The sequence below is a fragment of the Tupaia chinensis genome, unplaced genomic scaffold (assembly GCF_000334495.1).
Source record: "Tupaia chinensis unplaced genomic scaffold, TupChi_1.0 Scaffold000161_1, whole genome shotgun sequence".
Lineage (NCBI taxonomy): Eukaryota > Metazoa > Chordata > Mammalia > Scandentia > Tupaiidae > Tupaia > Tupaia belangeri.
This window is the reverse complement of record NW_006159632.1, coordinates 1,048,207-1,070,320: the sequence shown is the minus strand read 5'-3', so window position 1 is coordinate 1,070,320 and position 22,114 is coordinate 1,048,207. Positions and strand designations below refer to the sequence as shown.

The following is a 22,114-nucleotide window of genomic DNA, read 5'->3' as shown; positions in this document are numbered from 1 at the left end:
GTCTGGGGGGCGGCCGTTTGCCCCTGGGCGTGAGCGTGTGTCCGCGTGGGCGGCCGTTGTCACTGGGCGTGAGCGTGTGTCCGCGTGGGCGGCCGTTGTCACTGGGTGTGAGCCTGTGTCCGCGTGGGCGGCCGTCGTGCAGCACCCCCTGGTGGCTGGGAGCTCACTGCACAGTGTGGAGGAGCTGGAGCTCGCTGAACTGAGGTCCGTGGGGGTGGGAGTGTCGCAGCTGATGACTGTCCTCTCTCCACAGAATGTGCCCCCAGACCTGTCCGTCTGCACCTTCGTGCTGGAGCAGTCGCTGTCGGTGCGCGCCCTGCAGGAGATGCTGGCCTGCACGGTGGAGAAGTCGGAAGGGGCAAGTACAGCCGTCCCTGCGGGGCCTGACGCTGCTGGGGGGAGGGTCTGTCACGCTGCTGGGGGGAGGGTCTGTCACCGCTGCTGGGAGTTCCTCTATGCTGGCCACGCCAGTGCCTCTTCCTTGTCACTGACTTAGGCTGGGCTTCCTGCTTTACCCAGCAGATCTCGGTGTCTTAAAAACTTAAAATGTTCAGCCTCTGGGTGCCCCGGCTGCTGCAGCAGCTTGGCTCAGCGGCTGCTTTGAGCAGTGGCCTCTCCCCGCGCTGCCGCTGCGACTGCTTTCCCTCCCTGGTTCCCGCATGGCTGTCTGTAGCTCACCTTCACTCACCCGAAGGCCTTCGTAGGGCGACTGCGATTTCATGGCACGTCAGCGACTTCAGGGAGCCAGGTCCTGCTGATCTGCTGTAGTCACTGAGCTATCATCTTGCAAACAGCCAGTCATTTCCTCCTGAAAACTGAAGTCTGTCCCCTGCTGGAGATAGCTTTCCTGAGAAGCCTGTTTGGTTTTCTTGGTTGTTTTCCCGAGCATTTGCTGTGGCTGATTTCTGAGCTGTAACTTATTCGGAACCAGTTCGTTGTAGTTTGGAATTAAAGAGGAGGATGAATGGCCACATTTCGTTGCCTATTTTTAAAAATGGCCGTTGGCATTGTAACTGCTACAGTGGGTGGCTCAGCGAACTGCAGCGTTTCCAGAAGGAAGACGGCAAAGTCTCTGCCATGACTGAGGGGGGGCTCCTGTTAGCCCAGGCCTGGTCTGGAGAGGAAAGGCACTGGGACGCGGCGATGCGGACCTGAGCCACCCGCCGTGACATAGATAGCAGAGTTCCCAGTGTCGCATAGCTTAGGACCTTGCGAACTGGTTAGTGTGTGTGTTAATCCTGAACGAACTTTCCTTTTGAACAGCGTGTCCCTAAGAGCGGAGGAGGAAGCACAGTGGTTTTTATTTGCTATTAAACTAAAGCCTGTGTCACCAAGCGCCGAGTAGAGGGGGCACGTTTAACTTTTTCAGTTCTCATTTGGTTAGAATAAAGTTTGAAATTACAGTTTTAGAGCACATAAAGTTCCTTTTCAGATGTCTGTTCTTTCATATAGAATGTCTAGGCTATTCTTAGATTAAGGAAGAGTAAAACCTTCTCAGTTCCACTAGTTTAGTTCTTACCTGGAATAACCCCTCCTGATTTTTAAATATCACCAGGGCTTATCAACTTTGAAATGCAAATCAGTATTTACGAAGAAAAATCATTTTTCTTTTGCATTAACACCTAGAAAAATGTGAATTGCTATTTCACCTATCTTTCTAGATACCAACTCAAGATTAAATCGCTACAAATTAAATTTGTGTATTGTAATACACTTTTTCTAAACTTAACAGCCTTGAAAAGATCTTTTTATCTCTCGAACACTATGGGGATGGACTGGGCAGGCTCTGAATTTCTGGGCAGGCTCTGAATTTCTGTGCAGGCAGGGAGTGATCTGAAATACCGTTTTAGGATTTATGTTTTACAGACATTTATCAGTTAGAATTTAGAGCCCCCCAAATATTTTTATTTGGCTGAATTTAGTTTTGAAGTGTTCTGTGTGAGCAAAGTTTCTCTTGAACATAAACTGACAATTTGTGCAGCCGGTGGGACTCCGTCTCATCAATGCCTACCATGAGACGTGAACCAGAACATAAATTGAGCACAATCTGCTGCATCCATGTCTCAGGGAGGCGAGTCAGGGTTTGAACCACTATTAGCTGAGGCAGAACGCCCAGCCAGCAGCTCACGGGTCAGACTGCCCAGGGCTCTGGCCGCGCCAGGAGTGGCGGCCTCGTTTTGGCACGGTTTGGTTAGGCCGAGCGGGAGGAGGGTCCTGTGCTCTCTGTTGTGTTGATGGATTTGGGGTGGTCTGAGAGATTTCTAGAGTATCTTTGGGGTCCCCTAGGAAGCTTGGGGTGGTGGAGCCCTCCGGGGGCTCGGCCCAGTGACCGTTCCCACGTTCCCTGGCTGTGTCAGTGCGTGGCCACCTCCCTCTGCTGTGTGCCCCACACAGTGTGCACAGGCGCCAGGGACCGGGCTGTGGTTGGGCTGGGGCACCGTTCTTCGCCCTATCTCGTAATGGAAGAGTGAGCAGTTTCAGTAAGAGAATGTGGAACAAAATCAGATGGAAATCAGACAATTTAACTGAGTGATGACTGCTTTAAGAACCCCGATTTTCCTGCAAATCAATTCATATTAATTGCAGTGTATTTTATATGTGTACCAGTTCATGGATTCACACACATTTCTGCATTTAGAAGGCTTTGTGCTCTGAATATATTCCGAGTTCTCAGTATTTATTCATGGCTTAGAATACGTCTTAATATTTCTTTTAATCCTTCATGTATTCTGTTGTCAGTCCCTTGCCTGAGACATGGGTGCAGCTACTTCTTCTGTCCTGTTGCTCCGTTTGCAGTGCAGAAGGTCCGTCACCCTCTTCTGGCGTGCTGCCACCCAGTCTGGTCACTGCATTTGCATTCTGAGGGTTTTGTTCAAGTTCTTGAGCAGGCAGCCCAAGGGTCCAAACCTAGCTAACTCTGAGCCCACTCTGACCGAGCCCTAAGTCAGTGTTTTCCTGTTGGCGCTCTCTTCATCCCTGAGAGTCGGAGTCGTGTGGAGGATCGAGGACGGCTGAGCTGTAGACCCGTGAGAGAGGTTACACTCTGTACATTGTAACCCGAGCTTCTCATATGGCGAGGCTGCTGCCTCACTGGGAAGAAACAAGTCTTAAGTCACTTTAATTTTTTATACTTGAGGTAGACAGCGTGCTGTTGTGGGATACACACAGTGAAGGGAATTAGCACTCGCCTCATCTCATGCAGTTATCCGAGTGTTAAACGAAACCTTGCTGTACAGTGAGAGCAGGTACGGCCTGCTGAGTCCGCAGGACGCTGAAATGCAGTGCCGCCTAGCTGTGCTCCGTGTGGCGTGCTGTCCCCCATCGCTGCCGCTACCTGACGCGTTGACTGTCACACTCAGCAGTGCTCACCCACCTCCAGGGATGTTAGGGCGCCGTGCACCAAACCCCGCCGAAGTTCACCGCCAGGCAGTAACACGGCCACACTTGTAAACCACGCTGGGCTGACAGAGATCTCTGTCTGGAGAGACTACAGCCAGACTGAACAGGGCTACTATTGACAAAGGAAAATGAAAAATAATACCATGCTCACTATTTTTATTTGTGCTTGAGGAAGGTGCCGGCCCAGAATATGTGGAGGACTCAATAAGTTGCTTTTACACGTACCCTCATTTATTTATTTTGTGATAAATGCTATTGTTAAAAGTAATTAGTGCCTGGGACCAGCAGATGGTGTGATGGCTATGTTGCTGGACTCCTATGTAGTTGACTACAGTTCGAGTCCTGGACCTGGTGGCTTAAACTCATGCCAGGCGCGTGAGTGTGCGTGCCCAAGATCCCGAGAGGAGAATGGAGGAGAAGGGATTGTGGCATGGTCATTCCCCCCCCCAGGGGGTGATTTCTCGCTTTCTGTCTCTCTGTCTCTCTCTCTCTCTCTCTGGCGAGCACACACACCCTATAGCAAAAACCTCTACAAAAAAAAAAGAAAGTAATTAGTTCCCACCACAACACAATATGAAAATGTACTTAAATTCTAATAGAAATTCCAGAATCACTTAGATCTTGTATTTTTATAACAGTAATATAGACTACAAAACAAAACACCCTCCTCATGATCCTTCTCTTCTCCCCTCAGAGGTAACCACAGCCAAGAGACTGCTTCTGCACAGAAACACCTACAATTTTGTGCGTGGAAACACTGTTTTCTAAGGGGTCCCGTTCCGTCCCGTTCCGTCACCTTTCTCACTCAGTCACACTCGTTTTTAAGATAAAGACACAAAAGGCCAAAGGAAGAGCCTCAGAGGAGCCGGCGAGCTCTGGCTCTGGCGTTCAGGTCCCGTCATCCCCTCGGGCCTGCTCGGGTCACAGCCTCAGGATGACAGGATGGCAGTGGCATCCCAGGAACCAGGTTCTGTCCCTTCCTGGCAGAATTCCCCTCATGCCTGTTGTCACCCTCGGGGCCAACACTGCCTTCTGGGCAGGGAAGTGGGACCGCACGACTGTCTCATCACACCCGGGATGGCGGGGGGAGCCCTAAGCAGTGGGGCCTTTAGTGGGAGGAGGCGGAGGGGCGCCCGCGCCCATGCCCACGCCCACGCCCACGCCCACGAAGCTGGATCATCTCCAACACTGTCTGCTTCAGGCAGAGCAGACACGCCAGCATCCTTAGGTGCCTTAATTAGGAATAGCGGTTTATATTTGGGACCCCCAGACTCTCCATCCGCACGGTGACCTGCAAGTTAATGCCCACATTGGAGAGGCAGTCAGCCTGTGCGCAGGTGCCGCAGGGAACAAGACTCCCGCGTCCCTCTGCCACCTGGCTGTGCCATGCTGGTCCCAAGGACCGGGGCTGGAGACACGGGGGTGCATAAGGGCATCCTTGCTCCTGCGAAGCACAGCAACCTGGGGTTCCCAGAGGAGGACAGATCACTGCAGGGCGAGTGCAGGTGCCCCGACAGGAGGTGGGGGTCGGCTCCAGGAGAGACGCAGGCTTCTCCGACTGTGGCGTGGGCTGCAGACAGGATGGAGGCAGTAGCTGTTCGTACCTGAAGCTGCAGCCCCAAACACCTACTGCACCCACGTATCTCAATGGGCTGGTTCTAGTTTACCTTCCTGTTGGGGAACGTGCTGGCCAGGCATAAAAACCACTCGGGGAGGCTGCGGTGGCGACCCAGCGAGAGCTTGGTAGGGGATGGGCTCCTCAGCAGCACGTTGGCTAGATCTCTGGGCGGCACACCACCCGCGCTTCCTCTGTGGAGCTGTGGCAACGATTAGGAGGCAAACGTGGCCGGCGTCTCCTGAAGGGCTGCTGGGAACTTACGCGCTGAGCAACAGCCGTCTGCCACCCAGCGAGTGTGGGCCTGTGGCTGGGGGGGGGCTCTCCTTCGAGAATGCCTGCCTGTCTCTCTGCTACCTGTCTCCGTGTGCTGAGAGACACAGGTCCGGAGACTCCGGCATCCAGCTCAGTAAGCAGTCGGCTCGTCAGCGCCGTCTAAGCTCGGGCAGGGCGAGGCCGCCGTTAGGTTGGCGGTCTGATCAGCGTCCTGCTTGGACAGCTTGCACCGAGGCTCTTGTTTTATGATAAAAGATTTCTTCTGTGTAAGTGCTTGATAGCTAGTGAATCTGACGGCAAATTTCTACGACAAACCATCTCTGCATTTACTGTTGATTTAAAGACATGTAGAGCTTACCGAACCCACTGCTATCTTGTTTTTATTCTCCTCAAGTTCTAACTTTATTTCCTTAGAGCAAATATTCTAGTCTAGTTGACAGAATAGTTCCTTTTTTACCACTCTTCGTCAAACGCACTGCCACTGCCACCCACCCCAGATGAAAACGAGGGCAGTAGCCCTCCCTCTGCCGGCTGCGTTTTCTGCCAGGCGCTGCTCCTGGCACTGCTGGCTGGGCTCAGGTGTTCGGTCCGAGCTCTCCAGCTGTGCCAGGCTTGCCGAGGACAGTGAGTGTTTGTGCTAGGCCAGTTAGTGACCACGTGCTGGCTGGAGAGACTGGAAGATGCAGTCTGTTTTAGACTGAGAACTGAGGGGCTGAAAAATGCCAGGAATTCGGTTTCTGCTCCTCTGGTGAGTTTCGAGCAGCAGTGGATGACCGCTAAGCCACGGGTAGGTCTTTCCAACTCGCCTCTGTGTTGAGAAGAGCAGTGTTTGGGAGGGGGAAGTGAGAAGGGACCATTTGAGGGTCAGCTACCCATATTGCCTTGCTGGCCTGGCTCAGCCCAAGGGAGTCCCGTTGTCACAGCCTCACTGCGCTTGGAGTCCCTGTCATGGTGCCAAGTGTCCCACTGTGGATGAGAACCCTCCGGCCACCCTGTCAGTGCCTGTGAATCAGGTAAAAGCGACGCACGCACAAGACCTCGCATGCTGTCTAGGGCCTGAAGATGGAGAGGAGCCCCCACGCCACCTTGCGCGGCATATGAGGCCGTCCCAGGGCTGGCAGGAAAGACCACGGCACAGGATCCGTGGGACTCAGGGTCTAGAGGGCAGGTTGGCACGCAGAGAGCTAGCTGGAGCTGGCTCTTCCCATGCAGCCAGATTCTGTCCATGTGCGAGGTCCCGCCTGAACAGTGCAGGGCGTGTGGCAGGAGTCTCTGCTGGGACAGGAGCCTGGGACTTCCCTCAGACCCAGACAACGCACAGGGCAGCACAGAGGGGGGACACGCAGGATGGGTTTCATATGCTGGTGGCCCTAGTTCTAGAAGAAGTGAGCCTTTGTGGAACAAGAAGATCCTGTGGGAAGCATCACAGTGTCTGGCGAGAGGAAGTCCCGAATCCAACACGCCAACGCAAGAGGAAGGTGCGGGACGAGATGAACCCGTGGTGAGTGGCAGCAGAGGCAGGTCGGAACTGCAAAAGCAAGCTTGTACTTCACCTGCCGGAGGTGGCTGCATAGACGGGTCAGGAGTGGGGACAGCCCAGCCTCTGTGTGGAGTGGCCGTGAGGAGTCTGCAGGGCCGGTTGCATCCCTGGAACAGGGGTGGATGTGTGCATTGTCAACACAGCACCCCAGAAAGGTCTCTTCTGCACAAAGGAATAAAGATGAGATACCGGGTTTCGTATTTTCCCTCATTGTGTGTCATACAGTAATTATTTGGTATGTATTACATACATTTTCTTTCTGCGAAAATTTTTTATTTCTGAAAGTGTTTTTAAAAGTTTTTTGTATGAATTAATTTTTTTAAAAGAGCAGTTTTAGGTTTACAAGTTGTTTGGAAAGTGCAGGATGTTCCCATAAACCCTCCTTCCTCTCTCCTTCCCTGGGTTAACAGCTTGCACCTTGTCTCTCTGTGGCTTTTCCTCCCCAAGGGACCTTGTGTTTTGGGATGTGCCACAGTTGTTTACCATTCACTTGTTGAAGGGCACCTTAGTTACCTCCGTGTTCTGGTGATTATGGGTAAAGCTTCTGAAATGTGTGTGCAGTGTCATGTGGACATACACTCTCATGCACTCAGGCAGAGGCCAAGGAGTGTGATCACACACACTCGGCCATATGGTCAGAGTGTGTTAGTTTTGTGAGGTATTGCCAAACCATCTCTGTGGCATTCTGGCTCGAGTGAGAGTTCCTGTTGCTCCATGCCCTCTCCAGCAGTTGATGCTGTCAGTGCCTTCCTAACGGGCACCGGTGTCGTGCTGCTCCCTGGTAGCATCCGGCATATGGCACAGAGGGCCTTCCCATAGGTGGACTTGCTGTCTGTCTGTCTTCTTAGGTTGGACATCTGTTTGAATCTTTTGCCCAATTTTTAATTGATTGTTGGTTATCTTATTGAATTTGAATAATTTTTTGTATGTTCTGGATTCTGGTCCTTTACTAAAAGTGTGTTTTACAGAGAGGTTTTTAATTTTAACGAAGCCCAACTTGTCAGTCTTTTTTCTATGGGTTGTACATTTCGTCTTATATCTAAAAAAAAAAAAAAAAAAATTGCCAAACCCAAGGCCACCTAGGTTTTTTCCTCTGCTGTTCTCTAGGAGTTTCCTAGTTTTGTGTGTTACATTTGGTTATGATCTATGTGTGGCAGTTTTGTGTTCCCTCCCTGCGTGCTGAGTCCACATTCCTCAGTGGCACTGCTCTGAGCTGGTCACACTGTCACTGTGTCCAGCCACACTGACTTGCTCACGGTGTTTTAGAAACGTTCCAACATTTAATGAGGCTATCCCCGTTGGGGTCCCCTGCACGATTGTTCGTCCTCAACCTTGACCACTTAGTCTCCCAAAGGACACTCCTTGTGGTATTCACTGGAACTCAGTAAATTCTACTGAAAAGTACAGAAAAGCCCTCTGTACCCATCTCTTCGAGCCGTTGACGTTAAAGTCTGTGCGAGAGCCATTTTAACACGTTCCATAATTAGATCAAAGATGTATTGGTAATCTTGAGTTGAAAGTGTGTGTGAATTCCTGAGGATTTGGACAAATTCAGGAAGCACTTAAAAAGTGTTATGGGGGGAACCAGCAGTTAGCGTAATGGCTATGTCGCTGGACTCCCACGTAGTCGACCGCGGTTCGTGTCCCGGACCCGGTGGCTTAAAACTCACGCCGGGTGCGTGTGCGTGCGTGCCCAAGATCCCGAGAGGAGAATGGAGGAGAAGGGATTGCGGCGTGACCATCCCCCCTGGGGGGTGATTTCTCGCTTTCTGTCTCTCTGTCTCTCTCTGTCTGTCTGGCGAGCGCACACGCCCTACAGTGAAAATCTCTCCAAAAAAAAAAAAAAAAGTGTTCTGGGGACTGTTTCTATTCTAGAATAGGAGAAAGAGGAAGCTGTCCATCTTAGTCTTCTATCACCTACTTAAAAAAAATAAAACAAAAAAATTGTAAACTCAGCAAAAGGTCTAGCCCTTTCCTTGAATTCAGGCCTGCGTGTACTGTGTGTGAGATTGCCCGGGTGCACGGCTTCGTTGCTTGCCAGACCTGGAAAGTGGAAGCGTGAGCCTGGTTAGTGGGAAACCAGGCTGGGCAGGAGCCTGTGAGGGGTAGTGCTGGCTGGCTGCTGTGACCTCATCTGCTATGAAATTCACAGTGAATTTTCTCCCTCCAGCTCTTGCCAGAAAGACTTTGAAGTCTCATGCCCTTTTGAAATACAGATCACACTCAGTATGGCAGGATGGAGAGACAGTTTCTTCTGAGCTCTAGTTTCCCCAACATCACTGCCAGGTCTGTTCCTCCTAATCGAGGATTTGTATTTTCAATTTTCAACTTGGCCTGTCCTTGGGATTACTTAGGCAGATACCTCAATTTGAGGTCCAGTACATCTGTAATTCTGTCACTTTAAGAAAAAATTAAATTAATAAATTAATTAATTTTTAGAGGTTTTTGCTATAGGGCACATGTGCTCGCCAGAAAGACAGAGAGAGACAGAGAGACAGAAAGCAAGAAATCACCCCCCAGGGGGAATGGCCACGCCGCAATCCCTTCTCCTCCATTCTCCTCTCGGGATCTTGGGCACACACGCTCATGCACCCAACGTTAGTTTAAGCTACCAGGTCTGGGATTTGAACCGCAGTCGGCTACATGGGAGTCCAGAGACCTAGCCATTACACCAACTGCTGGTCCCGTAATTCTGTCACTTATAAACACATGTAAAAAGGAAAATTCTTGCTAAATAAGATTAGAAGAGAAAGCAATGCTAAAGCCACCTAGCATGACACTGTGATAGTAGATTTTCAATAAAGCCTAGGTTTTTTGTCTCTTTTCATTTTCAAGGAATAAACTAATTGTGGAAATATAATTGACCCATCCTAATGCTAGTATTTTAGTAAATGTATATAATATGCATTTCATTTAATTCTCAGGCGAAAGGCAGTGTGTCCACTTACGTTAAGAAACCAGTAGGCGCCAGCAGCGTACAGCACACTTACCGGGTTTGGCTGGGGAGGAAACATTTGGCCAAAGTTGTTTTAATTTGTTCAGACTCTTTCACTGTTTGAATCATGCCTTGTTTGAAAGATTTTTGAGAAGAACTCTGGCAGCTCCATTTCTGGGTTGTGTAGACCAATACTCACCTGTGCAGAAACAGGGACAGATGATAAACAATGCTTCCCCAAAAACGAGGAAAGCTTTTAAAAGATTAAATGAAAAGGGTTAGATGAGAAGATACTGAATGACAAAGGGAAAGGTTTGAAGGCACGGAAACTTCTGAGCTCCCTAGGACTTGAGGGACAGAAATCCCAGAGATAGATGAGCCACCCCTGGGGTGTAAGGTCCCTTACACACTCTTCCCTCTGGGGCATTTGCAGAGTGTTAGGCTGGGTAGAGAGGGAGGTGGAGAGCCCTACAAAATTTAATGTGATCTCAGGGAGGCTGAGGAGACAAAAATTACAGTCTGTCCCTGCCAAGATAGGCAGAACTTGAGGCCTGAAGTTCTTGAAGGAGAAGGAAGCGGAGAGAAATAAGTCTTACACTCTGAACAGGTGTTCCCCTCAAGGCATTTTCTCTTCTTAAGCTGCCCTGCAAAACTAGCTAAGAAGCTTAGCAGGAAGCAGGTGAAAACTCAGCAGTGTGGGAGGTGTGGCAGTGCCTTGTGGAGTTTTTAATCCTTGCTAGGAGGGCGAAATCCTGTTTTAGTGGCTATTAAGGAGTAGGGGTCCTGGTCTTTACTCCATGCTCTCAGTTGTGAGCCCTGGAAAATGTACCCAGGAGGACGGGGGCTAAACCAGAAGCAGGCTGCAGCCCCAGGTTAGACCTGAGCTGCCTGTCGTGGTGTCGCCTGTTTCTGGAGGAGGATGACATCCGGCTTGTATACGCCTCGCTACATAGCATCTGATGTCCAGTAAAAGCCATTGTTGAGTTTGAAAAGAATTGGAACCAGTGAGAGAGAAATGATAGAAATGACCCATAAGAGACCCAGATATTAGGGTTATGAGTCGTAGACTTTAAAACAATTGTGGAGTCTATAATGAAGAATTGAATGGAAATTGTAATACTAAAAACACAGTAAGTAAAGTAGGAACTCAAAAGGTCAGTTTAAAATCAGCTGAGACATGTTGAAGAGAGAACTCATGAACTGGTGTCCACGGCATAGCCATTACGCTAACTGCTGGTCCCAATGTGGTTTATTTCTAAGCACAAATTTGAGTGACCTAGGCCTGGAGAGAAGGCAAAATATGTCTCTCTCTCAGGGTGATCAGGTACAGGGTTCCTTTTATTTGATTTTGAGAGTGAAAGATAGTGTTTGGCAATAGTGAAGAGTTTTCCATTGGTCTGGCCCAAGAAGGTGGGACATCAGGGGGCACTAGTAGGTTGTAGGTGGGTTCACAGCTTTTAGGGTGGTGATGGAAAAGGAAAGTTGCTGAGATCGGAAAGGAATGCACTTTAACAGCGATAAGGAGGCTTAGTACCCATCACAGAGAGACTCCAGGACTGTGCCAGGCAGGGTGTAAGGAGAGTCCTGTTATCGATGGGACGAATGGTCTGTTAATGTTTGTGGGCACGAGTCCCCAGGCCCTCTGGAGAGGACTTTGGAAAAATAGGAAGAAGCAGTTGGGTTTCTGTCCACACTGGAAAATAGGTCAGTTGAAAATACCCAGAGTGATACATGAGGAGAGAATAGCGTGGGAAATAAGGAAGAAGTCAATGAAAGATGAACTGAGCTGGTGAGAGTCCGACACACGAGTGATGGGTCCCTGAGCTCTGATGGACGCTACATTAGAAGAGCAACATTTACGATGTTTCAGAATGAAGTAGGTACATTAATTCACAAATGCAGAAATACTTCCAATCTCAGGGCATATCCGCACACACGTCATCTGCCTTGGACACTCCCGACAAGATGTAGCAGGTCAGGTCTAGCCACTCAGCCGATGGATAGCACGTTACATCGAGCTGGGAATCAAACCCAATTAATGTACTTACGAAATCAGTTAATATATTTCATCATATTAAGAGAAGAAAAGGGGGACCAGCAGGTGGCATGGTGGTTAAGGTGCTGGACACTCCCACATGGTCGACCATGGTTCAAGTCCCAGACCTGGTGGCTTGCTTTCTCACTCTCTGTCTCTTCCTCTGTCTCTCTCTGGTCAAATTAAAACAAATGATTGAATAAAAAAAATAAGTAATTTATAAAAAGAGAAGAAAAGAAAAATATTATTTTATTGAAAAAAATTAAAAATTAAAAATATTGGACATCCGTTTATTGTAAAACTAGTAAGTTAGTAATGTAAGGAAACTTAAGCTCATAGGAACTACCTGCAATTTGGAAAGTTGGTAAAATCCTGACTTATTTTAGTAAGATGTTGGATAAAGGTAGTAAAAGTGGCACCTTTGGAATTAAAAAAAGTAAGTTTAGCAGTCACTGCTCAATATAAATTATTCAGTTACATTTTTATATGTGAGCAAGGAGCAATTACCAAACACAATTTGTGAGTGAGTCCACTCGTGTTAGCGTAAAAAATCGCACACCTGCATCTTTCCAATGAAAGATGGACAGACCTTTACATAGAATATTGACAAGCATTTCGAGGGGCACAGACGACCTGAGAGCAGGAGGCCGTGTTCCGGGCTCAGGGTCTCAGAGATGGCGTTCGGTCCAAACTGATGTGCAGAGCGAAGGATCTCAGTTGAAGCTGCAGTAGGTGTCCGTTCTCTGTGTATGTGAGTTGACAAGGCCATTTTACACACAGGAAAGAAGTGGGAAAAGATGAGCAAATGCAACGTGGAGGGAAAAAAGCGAAGTTGGAGCCTTTGGCTGCCAAATGTCAAACCTGATTTAATTTTTTTTTTTTTTTTAATTTGCTATAGGGCCCCTGTGTTCCCTGGAGAGAGAAAGGAAGAGAAGTGAGAAAGCACTCCCCCTCCCCCCGCCCCATTCTCCTGTCCGGATTTTGGGCACACACGCACATGTGCTTGGTGTGTTTTTAAGCTTCTGGGCCTGGGTTTCAAACAGCACAGTTGGCCATGTGGGATGCAGCCACCTTAACCTCTGACCACTTCTGGCCCCAAGACCTGTTTTACTGTTGCATTAATTAAGATAGATGAGCTGAGACAGAAAAACAGGCCAGAACAGAAGAGAGCCTACCAATAGACCCCGACTTTGCCCGCCAGGCAGGGCCAGGCGACCGTGTGCATTGGAAAGGACCCTCTCTCTTGCGTGGTGCCTGTCGCTGGCTGGCCACGTGGGGTGGGGAGGGACACGTCTTGCGTCCCTCCTGCCCTCAGCTCTGGGTGGCTGTGGCTCTCACGTGAAAGTGAAACAGAGAGAGGACAGCCTCCTCCTGACAACCGCAGCATGTGCTGACGCGAGAGCAAGCGGTTGTACCTCAAGGGAGACATGGTCACCCACGTCACCGTCATAGGGAGGGGGCGAGGCTGACTGGGCGGGACGAGGAGCTCAGACTCAGTGACCCAGGAACTCTGACAAACCAAGACGAATAAAGACAACCGAGGAGGGAAACATGGCGCGAGAGACCTGAACAGATTGGCTAGCCGCGTGTTCAAAGGTGTGGAGGCATTTTCGTAGCTGCAGCATGTGACCTGAAGTTCAATAATTTAGGGGGTTCTCTGTCTTAGCAGTAAAATAAGGTTAAGCAAGCGAAGTTTTGATTTAGGGTTCTGGAAGAGTTCATGTTTCTGGGCCCTAAATCTGTAATTAAAATAGGAATATGAAAACAGAGATGCTGTATGAATCGCCCACCTGTCACAGGTGCTGTAGCATTATTTAGAGATTAATTACATTTGCACCGAATTTTTACCTGATGCCCCCTCTGCTAAATCAAGTTGGCATTAAATGACTACTGTTTCCCGTAAGGGAAATTTTGTGTTCATTTTTAAAAATGAGATTTACTCTTATTATTAGTTTGATATGATAAGTTATTTAATTTATTACAGATATTAAAATAATTATTTCATTGTTTAAGAGTTTATTTCTTCCATGAGAAAGAGAGAGAGGGAGGGAGAGAGATACTGACAGAGAGGAGAGAGATGCCCCAGGGTCCTCGCTTCGCACCCACCCCCCGCTCTGCCAGTACAGATCCCGGGCCGTGTGTGGGTGCGGGCATGGGCAGGAGACTCAGGGCAGGAACCTTCTCACGTGAGCCTGGTGTTGTGGAGCACCGTGCCACTGCTCGGCCGGCTGGCCCTGAAATAGTTCCCTTCGCCAAAGTAAGAGAATTGATGTGTTTCTTAAATCCCCTGTAAGTGGATAATAGGTTTTTGAGAAAATACATGTGTTTCATCTACATTTCATGGATTTGGAATTAGTGTGAGCTCCAAAATTGGTTGCTCGTTAGGACCTGCTCCCTTGGCCGGCTCTGCGTGCACCACCCTCCTCTTTACTGTTTGCAGGAGCTTTTTTTTTTTTTTTTTTAAGGGAAGTTTTTGCCAGAGAGACAGAGACAGAGACAGAAAGCAGTGAGAAATCACCCCCCCCCCGGGGGGATGGCCACGGTGGAGGGGGGTGTGTGGTGGTCAGTCTTAATCCTTTCTCCTCTTGGGATTTTGGGTATGCACACACTTGCACCTGGTGTGAGTTCCAAGTTCCAGGTCCAGGACCGGAAGTGCAGTCAGCCACGTGGGAGTCTAGCAGCGTAACTGCTACGCCATCTGCTAGACCCTGCAGGAATTTTTAAAAAAGAATTATTTATTTAATTGTATTTATCATCATCATCATTAATTTAATTTGCTGTAGAGCGCAGTTAAAAGAGAAAAATAAACTAAGTCAATAGAGTGAGTTCTAACTGAGCAAATCTTAACACTATTTAAATTGGGTAGTTCTGGCAGACTTCCGGACAGCTCTGGCTAGCCTCCTGGTAAACTCGGCATTTAAATTCTGGGAAAGGAAAGTGATGTGAACCTGACGGACACAAATGAAAGCGAAGAAATAAGGGGGGAAAACAATTTGGGTTGGCTGCTTTTTTTATTTTAAAAACTTATTCATTTATTTTTTAAAATTTTGATGAGAGAGAGAGAAAGCAAACTACTGGGTCTAGGACTTGAACCGTGATCAGCCATGTTGGGGTGTCCAGCGCCTTAACCACCACACTACATGCTGGTCCCTAGGTTGGTTACTCTTGGAAGTCTGTTTGCAGTAACAAGGTTTAAAAGGCGGGGTGCCTGTGATTGAAGCCCAGCTCCTGTGATTGGCTGTAACCTTGCAACCAGCTCAGAAAAACAGCCTACCATGTATGATTTTGGCTTATCCATAGGAATGCAAGTGTGGGAGTACAAAGGCTGTTTTAGGCCAAAAATAGCTTAATTTAACAGAACACATGCTTACAGGGAGAGCGAGAGCAAGCCGCCAGGTCCGGGACTTGAACCGTAGTTGACTGTGTGGGAGTCCAGCACCTTGACTACCATGCCACCTGCCTACCCATTTGCAGGAATTTAGCAGATTGAGCCTTGTTAAGTGACGTGTCATGAAATGGTCCTGCTTGGCTTTGCTGCGATGCTGCCTCTGGCTGTCCGTACCCGGGGGCCCTGCCTCCTTGTCTGTGTGTTGGGCTGAGCATGTGCTGCCGTGCTGCCGTGCGCTGCCCTACGCTGCCGTGTGCTGCCGTGTGCTACCGGACGCTGCCGGGCGCTGACTGGCGTCTGGGTGCCAAGTGCGGGGTTGCTGCTGGGTCCTGTGCAGGGCGAGCCTCGGTTTCTAGGGCTGGCTGGGAGCTAGGGCTTTGATTAGGTTCTTCCTTCTGGAAATGGCCCAGCACTTTGTCCTCGGCCGACACCAGGGCTGCATCCAGGAGGTGGACTTGGTGACCTCCGACCTGAGGTCCTTGACCCTCATGGGGTGCCACAGTGGGGCGGTGGCCCTCGGTAAGGGAGGTAAGAACAGCTCCCTGGTGTGGCACTCTCTTCTTTGGGAGATGGACACAGGATCTGGCCTTGCGAGAGTGGCCTGGCCTGAACCTTTGCCTCCTTCCTGGTAAAGAGGTGGGCCTAGTTCCTCTAGGGGTCAACCTTCAAAGGTGGGTGCTTCCTGCAGCAACAGGAACAGTTTAAAACCTCCTGGTGAGACCATCTAGTTGTGTTTCCTTTTTTAATGAAAATAACAGTGTGTTTTAAAATGCAAATGAAGGGGGAGGCCTAGAACAGGGTTTTCTGAGGACTAGGTAAATTAGGAAAAAAGCCAGAATGCTTTGTTCTAAGCGACCTGTTAAGTCTCACCAGGGTTTCAGAAAGTTCCACCCCTATATTTAGGTTGATAATTCTCAAATAATTTGATGACATTTAAAAATAATCACTGTGGGGCCAGCAGGTGGCGAAGTGATCAAGGCACCGACTGTCAAATGGCTGAGGAAGGTTTGAACCCCGGGCCTGGCGGTTCGGAAATCATGCAGAGCATGGTATGGGAGTCCCAAATCCCAGGAGAAGTACTGTGTGTGACCATCCGCAGGGGCCGTTCCCCCTCTCCCTCGCTCTCCTTTCTGGCAAAGGCATGCTCTGATCTTGCACTGCCCTCTGGGAGCCGCTTGAGGGGTGGGACTTCTTAGCTGGGTCCAGACTCCTGCTAAGGAGCATAAGCTTCCTACATGATTTAGGGACTTTTCTAAGGAAGGTTACAAGTCACTGACATGTGCGAGGAGTCTGAAGCAAATAGCCCTCGTGGTGTGAATGCCACACCTGCAGAGCGCGCTGCTCTAGGAGGTCCTTGAGCCAGCGCTCCTCGGCCCGACGCCTTTCCAGGGGCCCCCGCAGTCCTGGGGCGGAGAAGGCAGCTTCGTGTGTCCTTGCTCTGTCTGTGCGGACAGTCACAGTCACTGCTCTTAGGGTCACCTACTGCCACAGGGCTAACCGCACTGATAGCACGGCTGCAGGGCAGCTTGGCAGGCCTACCCTGTCTGTCACGTGAAACTTCGCACGGTGCTGGGCAGGGTGGGATAGGAGAGGCCCTCTCTAAACGGATCTTTCTAGTTAGGCTTTTATTAGGGAGAATCTGGGGGCCTGCCGTGTTTGGGAGTCAGGGAGACACTGGCGTTTGCATCAGGATATGTTTTGCTTTTGTCATTTCATGTCCCCAGTGCATTTCCAGTGCAACGTCTTATTACCAAATTAATTGAGTTTTCTGTTCGTTCAATGATAGCAAATGTTGTTAATTAAAAGTCCGAATGCTGTTTTTACGTGTGAGAACTGAGAGTAGGCTTTGGTGCAGGGGCGACACTTCTGTTGATGTAAACGTCAGGCCCTGAGAGTAGGCTTTGGCGCAGGGCGACTCTTCTGTTGATGTAGACGTCAGGCCCTGAAACACATGAAGTACTGACTTGTCATTTATTTTGGCTTTTCTTTCTACAGCAAGTTGACGTGGAAAAATGGGTACGTGTGTCCACGCTCTTGCAAAGACTGGTCTGAAGCATGCCGTGGCCTCTAACCCAGGGTTCGCTTCCGTGTGTCTCGCACTGCCAGCGCCCAGACTCCCTGCGCTGTCGCGATGAGCAGACGTCCCACGGCCTCCAGTCACGTCTGTTTCTGGGTTTGCTTCCCCTGAAACGAGGTGCGAGGTGCCCCCCACGCCCAGAACCCAAGGGTTGTGTAATTATGACACACTCCTGGCTGGCACGAAGGCGTACATCAAGTCTCCACGTCCCGCCTTAGCCTTGACAGTTTCCTCTCCAAACCGCACTGCTTAGCCTCGCTAGCTTTGGGAAAGGCACGGGGACCCACTCATGTGTTCTGAGGGGTATCCCTGGAAAGATACCGTCTGAAGGTCCCGGAGCCACGGTTGTCACGACTCAGTTTCCCCATCTACCGGGGGAAGCGGAAGGAGAAGGAAAGGGCGGGGAGGAGGGGGCCAGCGGGGCAAGACCTCACACACAGGACTCCGCATGGACGTGGTCTAGTGACACCGCTCACTCCCCTCCTGTGGGCTAGTCGGAGGCTCTCCTGCGGCTGACCTGCCTTTCCCTGCTCCGGGCCTGCTCCAACCGGTCATGAGGGTGACTCCATGACTTCCTTTCCTCCTCACTGTCCCCTCCAGGTGGCGTTTGGGGACTTGGCCCTTTTTGGTCCCTGTCTCTCGTTTCTCCCACCGCCTACCGCCCTCGGTCCTCCTGGCTCTTTGCAGCTCTTTGCTCTTTTTCTCCTTGTTCAGCCCTCTGTGGTCAAGGAGCGCTTTGTTGTTGAAAGTGGCCAATCCAGCCCTCTTTCAGTCAGTCCTCTGGTGCAGGCCCCCCTGCTGACCCTGGGCCGTGCAGGCACCCAGCCTCCCTCTTCGGGCAGGGCCTGCCTGCTGACCCTGGACCCTGCCAGCCCAACCTCTGTCTTCTGCTCAGCACCAACTTGGCTGTCTGGGCCTGGGGCTTAAGTTCCTGCTTCTGTGCCAGGGCTGGGCCCGTCTCTTCAGGGCCATGTCTGCCCCAGGCCAGCACCTCCCTGGGAGCGCCATCCTCCCATCTTCGCGCCCCTCACTCTGTGGCAGCTTCTGTGCCACCTCCAGTTTGGTGTCAGCGACCCACTGCTCAGGCTGATCTTAAAGCATTCCTCTGGAAACGGAAAGAACACTGGTAAACGAAGCCACCCTGCATCGTCTACGGCACCCCATTCGTTCCTCTGTGCGTTGGGTTGCTTTTCGCTCTCCTCTTCCCATAAGAATTTGTTATCTCAAGGTTTATTTGATTAAGGGTATTTGTGAATCTTCACGGGGGGACTGCATCCTGGCTCTGAGAAAGAAACGGCAGCATCGCTGGGCTGGAAGTGGCCGTGACCGCGTCTGTGAGCTCAGACTCCGGACGGTCTCTTGACTACGTGGAGTCCCGTGGTGTGGCCGTTATGCCATCAGCTTGTCCCACAGAGGGCCATCTCTGAGGGCCAGCTTAAGTAGTGAGCAGGTGCTCCTGGGCCCGCCCTGCCCCGCTCTTTTTTTCCTCTTCCCTAACTCCAGCGCGGGGGCCGGAGTGCAGGCCCGGGGCGCTGCCACGGGCGAGACGGGGGCAACCACGGGTGGGAGGTACAGGGCTTGCTGGACGCAGAGCGTGGCCTCAGACCCAGCGGAGCGCACGCACAGGCTACTCCTTTCAGGAATACACTGGCGCTGCTGTAACTGTCAGAGCACAATCTCGCTTCATGCCAAGTTCAGTAGTCGGTCTAGGAAGAGTGCTTTTCCACGACTCGTCTGCGCGAGGGTCTGCGAGCTGCTGGCACCTGTGCTTGGTGTGGTCTGAGCGGACCGTCTACTGCTGGCGAGGTGATGGCCGCCGAGGGGTAGTCTGTGCCCAAGGCAGGCCCCCGCGTCTCGGGTCGGCATCGTCCCTGTTGCTCTGCAGAGGCCACTTGTCTCTGTGGGAGAGGGGCTCTGTGTTGAGGCCAGCTGGGAGGGGAAGAAAGGCCCAGAAAGCCTGGCAGCTCTCCGCCTCCTGCCAGGCATCGCTGCAGCTCCGTGACTCATAGACAGACAGGCAGATCGAAGCTGGGGCTCCCAGAGGCCTGTTGGGTCATTGGTCTTTCTTTTGCCTTCCAGGGAACTGGATAATTACTTGCACATACTATGCCAGCTCTGTTTGCCCTGGAGCGGAACGACAACTCGCCCCTTTGCAGGCAGTTGTTTCCGGGTGGGGACAGACAGCGGCTGCTGTAGACCGCCCCATTCGGCGTGCTCCCTGAGGCGTGCCCACTGCGCGTCACCGCGCCAGTGACGCTCGGGTTTCCGTGGGCCGCGTCGTCATGTGGACACAGGCTTGCTGGGTGGTGCCGGAGGCCATGCCCCTCGCAGGCGCGGCCGGCCGCTGTCTTTAGTGCCAGCACTGTCTTGGCTGCCTTTTTTTTTTTTTTTAGAGGGGTTTTTTTTTTAGGGGGGGTGCGGTTTTTGTTATAGGGCGCGTGCGCTCGTCAGACAGACAGAAAGAGACAGAGAGACAGAAAGTGAGAAATCACCCAGAAGCTTGAAACTCACGCTTGGTGCGTGTGTGTGTGTGTCCAAAATCCTAAGAGGAGGATGGAGGAGAAGGGATTGTGGCCTGGCCATCCCCCTGGTGGGTGATTTCTCGCTTTCTGTCTGTCTCTGTCTCTCTGTCTGTCTCTGTCTCTCAGGCCAGCGCACACATCCTGTAGTAATAATCTCTTGTCAAAAAAATATCAGTTTTCATTTCATTGAACTGAAACATGTTTAAAAAATCAATCTTGTGCTGAAGGCAGCCAAAGGGCTGGAGGAGCTCGTCCCCACCCGGGCTGCCCCTCTGTGGGCACCAGCGGCAGCTTGGATGTAAGCATGCACTCCCTCCATCCCAGGGTCGTTACAGCTTTCAGAGGAAGGGTCACTATTCGGTTTGCATTTCTACTCACAATCATCTGCTCTGCTAAGAGAATCTACAACTGTTTCCAGATCTGCTACCCCAGGCGGGTTGTCCTTGGAGTCCGGGCTCTGCCGGGAGACGTGTTGACTACAGTGCCCCCTCCTGGCCTGAGCGTTAACGCAGTGGCGGCCGCGGCCCAGCTCTTGCTCCTGTTCTGGGCTTCCTCTGACCCCCAGGTTCTCTGCCAATTGACCCTGGAACACTGAGCTCTTGCCGCTTGCAATTTTTGCCCTAAAGAACTAAAATTCCCCCCTTTGTATTTCTGGGCAAACTGATCATCACTTGAAAACCTGTCCTAGAAAGAAAGCAGGCGGGCCGCGCACAGTGGTGTGACCCTGAGCTGCCTTCTCTGTGCGGCTCCCATGAGTGGAATAAATCCAGTACCTCCTATGTCAGACTTTTCTAAAGGGCTACTTTCTTCAGTATTTTTCTTCCTGCAGTTTCTTTCGTCTCCTTTCCATCATGTCATCAATTTTCAGGTTTTTTTTTTGCTATTTCCCTGTTTGTTGCTTTTCCCGTTCATTATTGTAATACGCAGTGTCTACACTGAGACATTCATCGCGCTTTGCTCTTCCCTCTGCTCCTGGGGAGAGGGGGGGCTTTGGAATATCTCAGGATGATCTAGCACTGAAGCTAAAATGATCAGTAAATGATCTGCACAAAAGGTTAACGTTACTAAAGCCACAAGTAATCTTTCCCGTCCCCGATTACCTGTGGGAACAGCGTGTGTCAGGACACCTGCCTTCTCCCTCACCTCACGTGGGGCTGCAGCCTCTGCAGACTCCATTCCCTGGCTTCACACGCAGGCCCCTGCCTCGCTCTGCCTGCGGCTAGACGACTGGAAATTCCCACTTGTGTCTCTGTGAGTGAAGGCTTAGCAGTGCTCTTCCTAGTTTCTCATTTAGTGATCCTCTGTCATTAGTGAATCGCATGCAGGCGTGTAATTAGCTTCAACACAGACAATGCGTTTTCTGATAACGTTTATACCAAGTACCGACTACAAAACTGCAGCTGAACAGCGTACATTTTGTAAGCCAAGAACAAAAGATTCTTTACAATTTTAATCAAAAATAATATTTAAATGAAAACATTAATTTTAATGAAAATTCCATTTGTTAAAAACATATTACTAAGTAAGTATATTTCAGGGAACAGTCTATAATATTTATAAATGTCTGAAATTAGAAAACCTTTTTTTAAAAAAAGATTTTTTGCCATAGGATGTGTGTGTTCACTGGAGAGACAGAGAGCAAGGGAAAGCGAGAAATCCCCCGAGGGGTGATGGCCACACCATAATCCCCTCTCCTCCATTTTCCTCCTGGGGTTTTGGGAATGCACACACATGTACCCATGTACCTCTGAAAAGCCGCCAGGTCTGGGATTTGAACTATGGAGTTGGCTGTGTGGGATTGAGCGCCTTAACGGGCACAGTTCCTGCTGGCCCGAAAGCCTTCCCCTACAGTTTCTTTACGACTGCCGAGGCTGTGCACCTCCGGACAGCGCCAGCGAGCCTGAGTCTGGGTACACGGCGTCCCCTTTCCTTCTTAACGAAACTGTAGGGGCCCGGGGAAAGTGACGATGGGAACACAGGGATTTGTAGAAGCACAAGAGAGCTGAAACGGTACCACTCTACAGAAGACAGTGTGCTTTCCCGCTGCTCACCTGCCGCAGCACGCGGTCGGCATGACTTGCCCCATGAGGTGCGACGGCTGACTGTGGCGCACCTTACCCGTTTCTCACCACTGCTTGTTAAAAGTAGTTGGGTTGCTGTTTGTATCTCTGCGTTTTTCTGCAAAAGACAAAGCGAAGGTTTTATTTGAGGCATTTGCAGAGGGTAAATTCACATTTCCACCCTGGTTGCCAGAGCTCCAGTGCTGTAAACCGAGTCACGCGTGGCCCGCAGCGCGTCTTCACGGGGGGGGGGGGGGGGGGGGGGGC

General features: G+C 50.6%; 1 protein-coding gene across 1 annotated transcript in view; it reads left to right on the top strand.

Moving 5' to 3' along the window:
• The window catches only part of LOC114007368 (ryanodine receptor 2-like), an 84,052-nt gene that overhangs the window by 16,285 nt on the left and 45,653 nt on the right, over positions 1 to 22,114 (top strand). The window contains exons 3-4 of the mRNA XM_027770854.1: positions 254 to 358; positions 17,184 to 17,204. Coding sequence (XP_027626655.1) covers positions 254 to 358; positions 17,184 to 17,204 — 126 coding nt within the window. The remainder of the gene's footprint in view (positions 1 to 253; positions 359 to 17,183; positions 17,205 to 22,114) is intronic.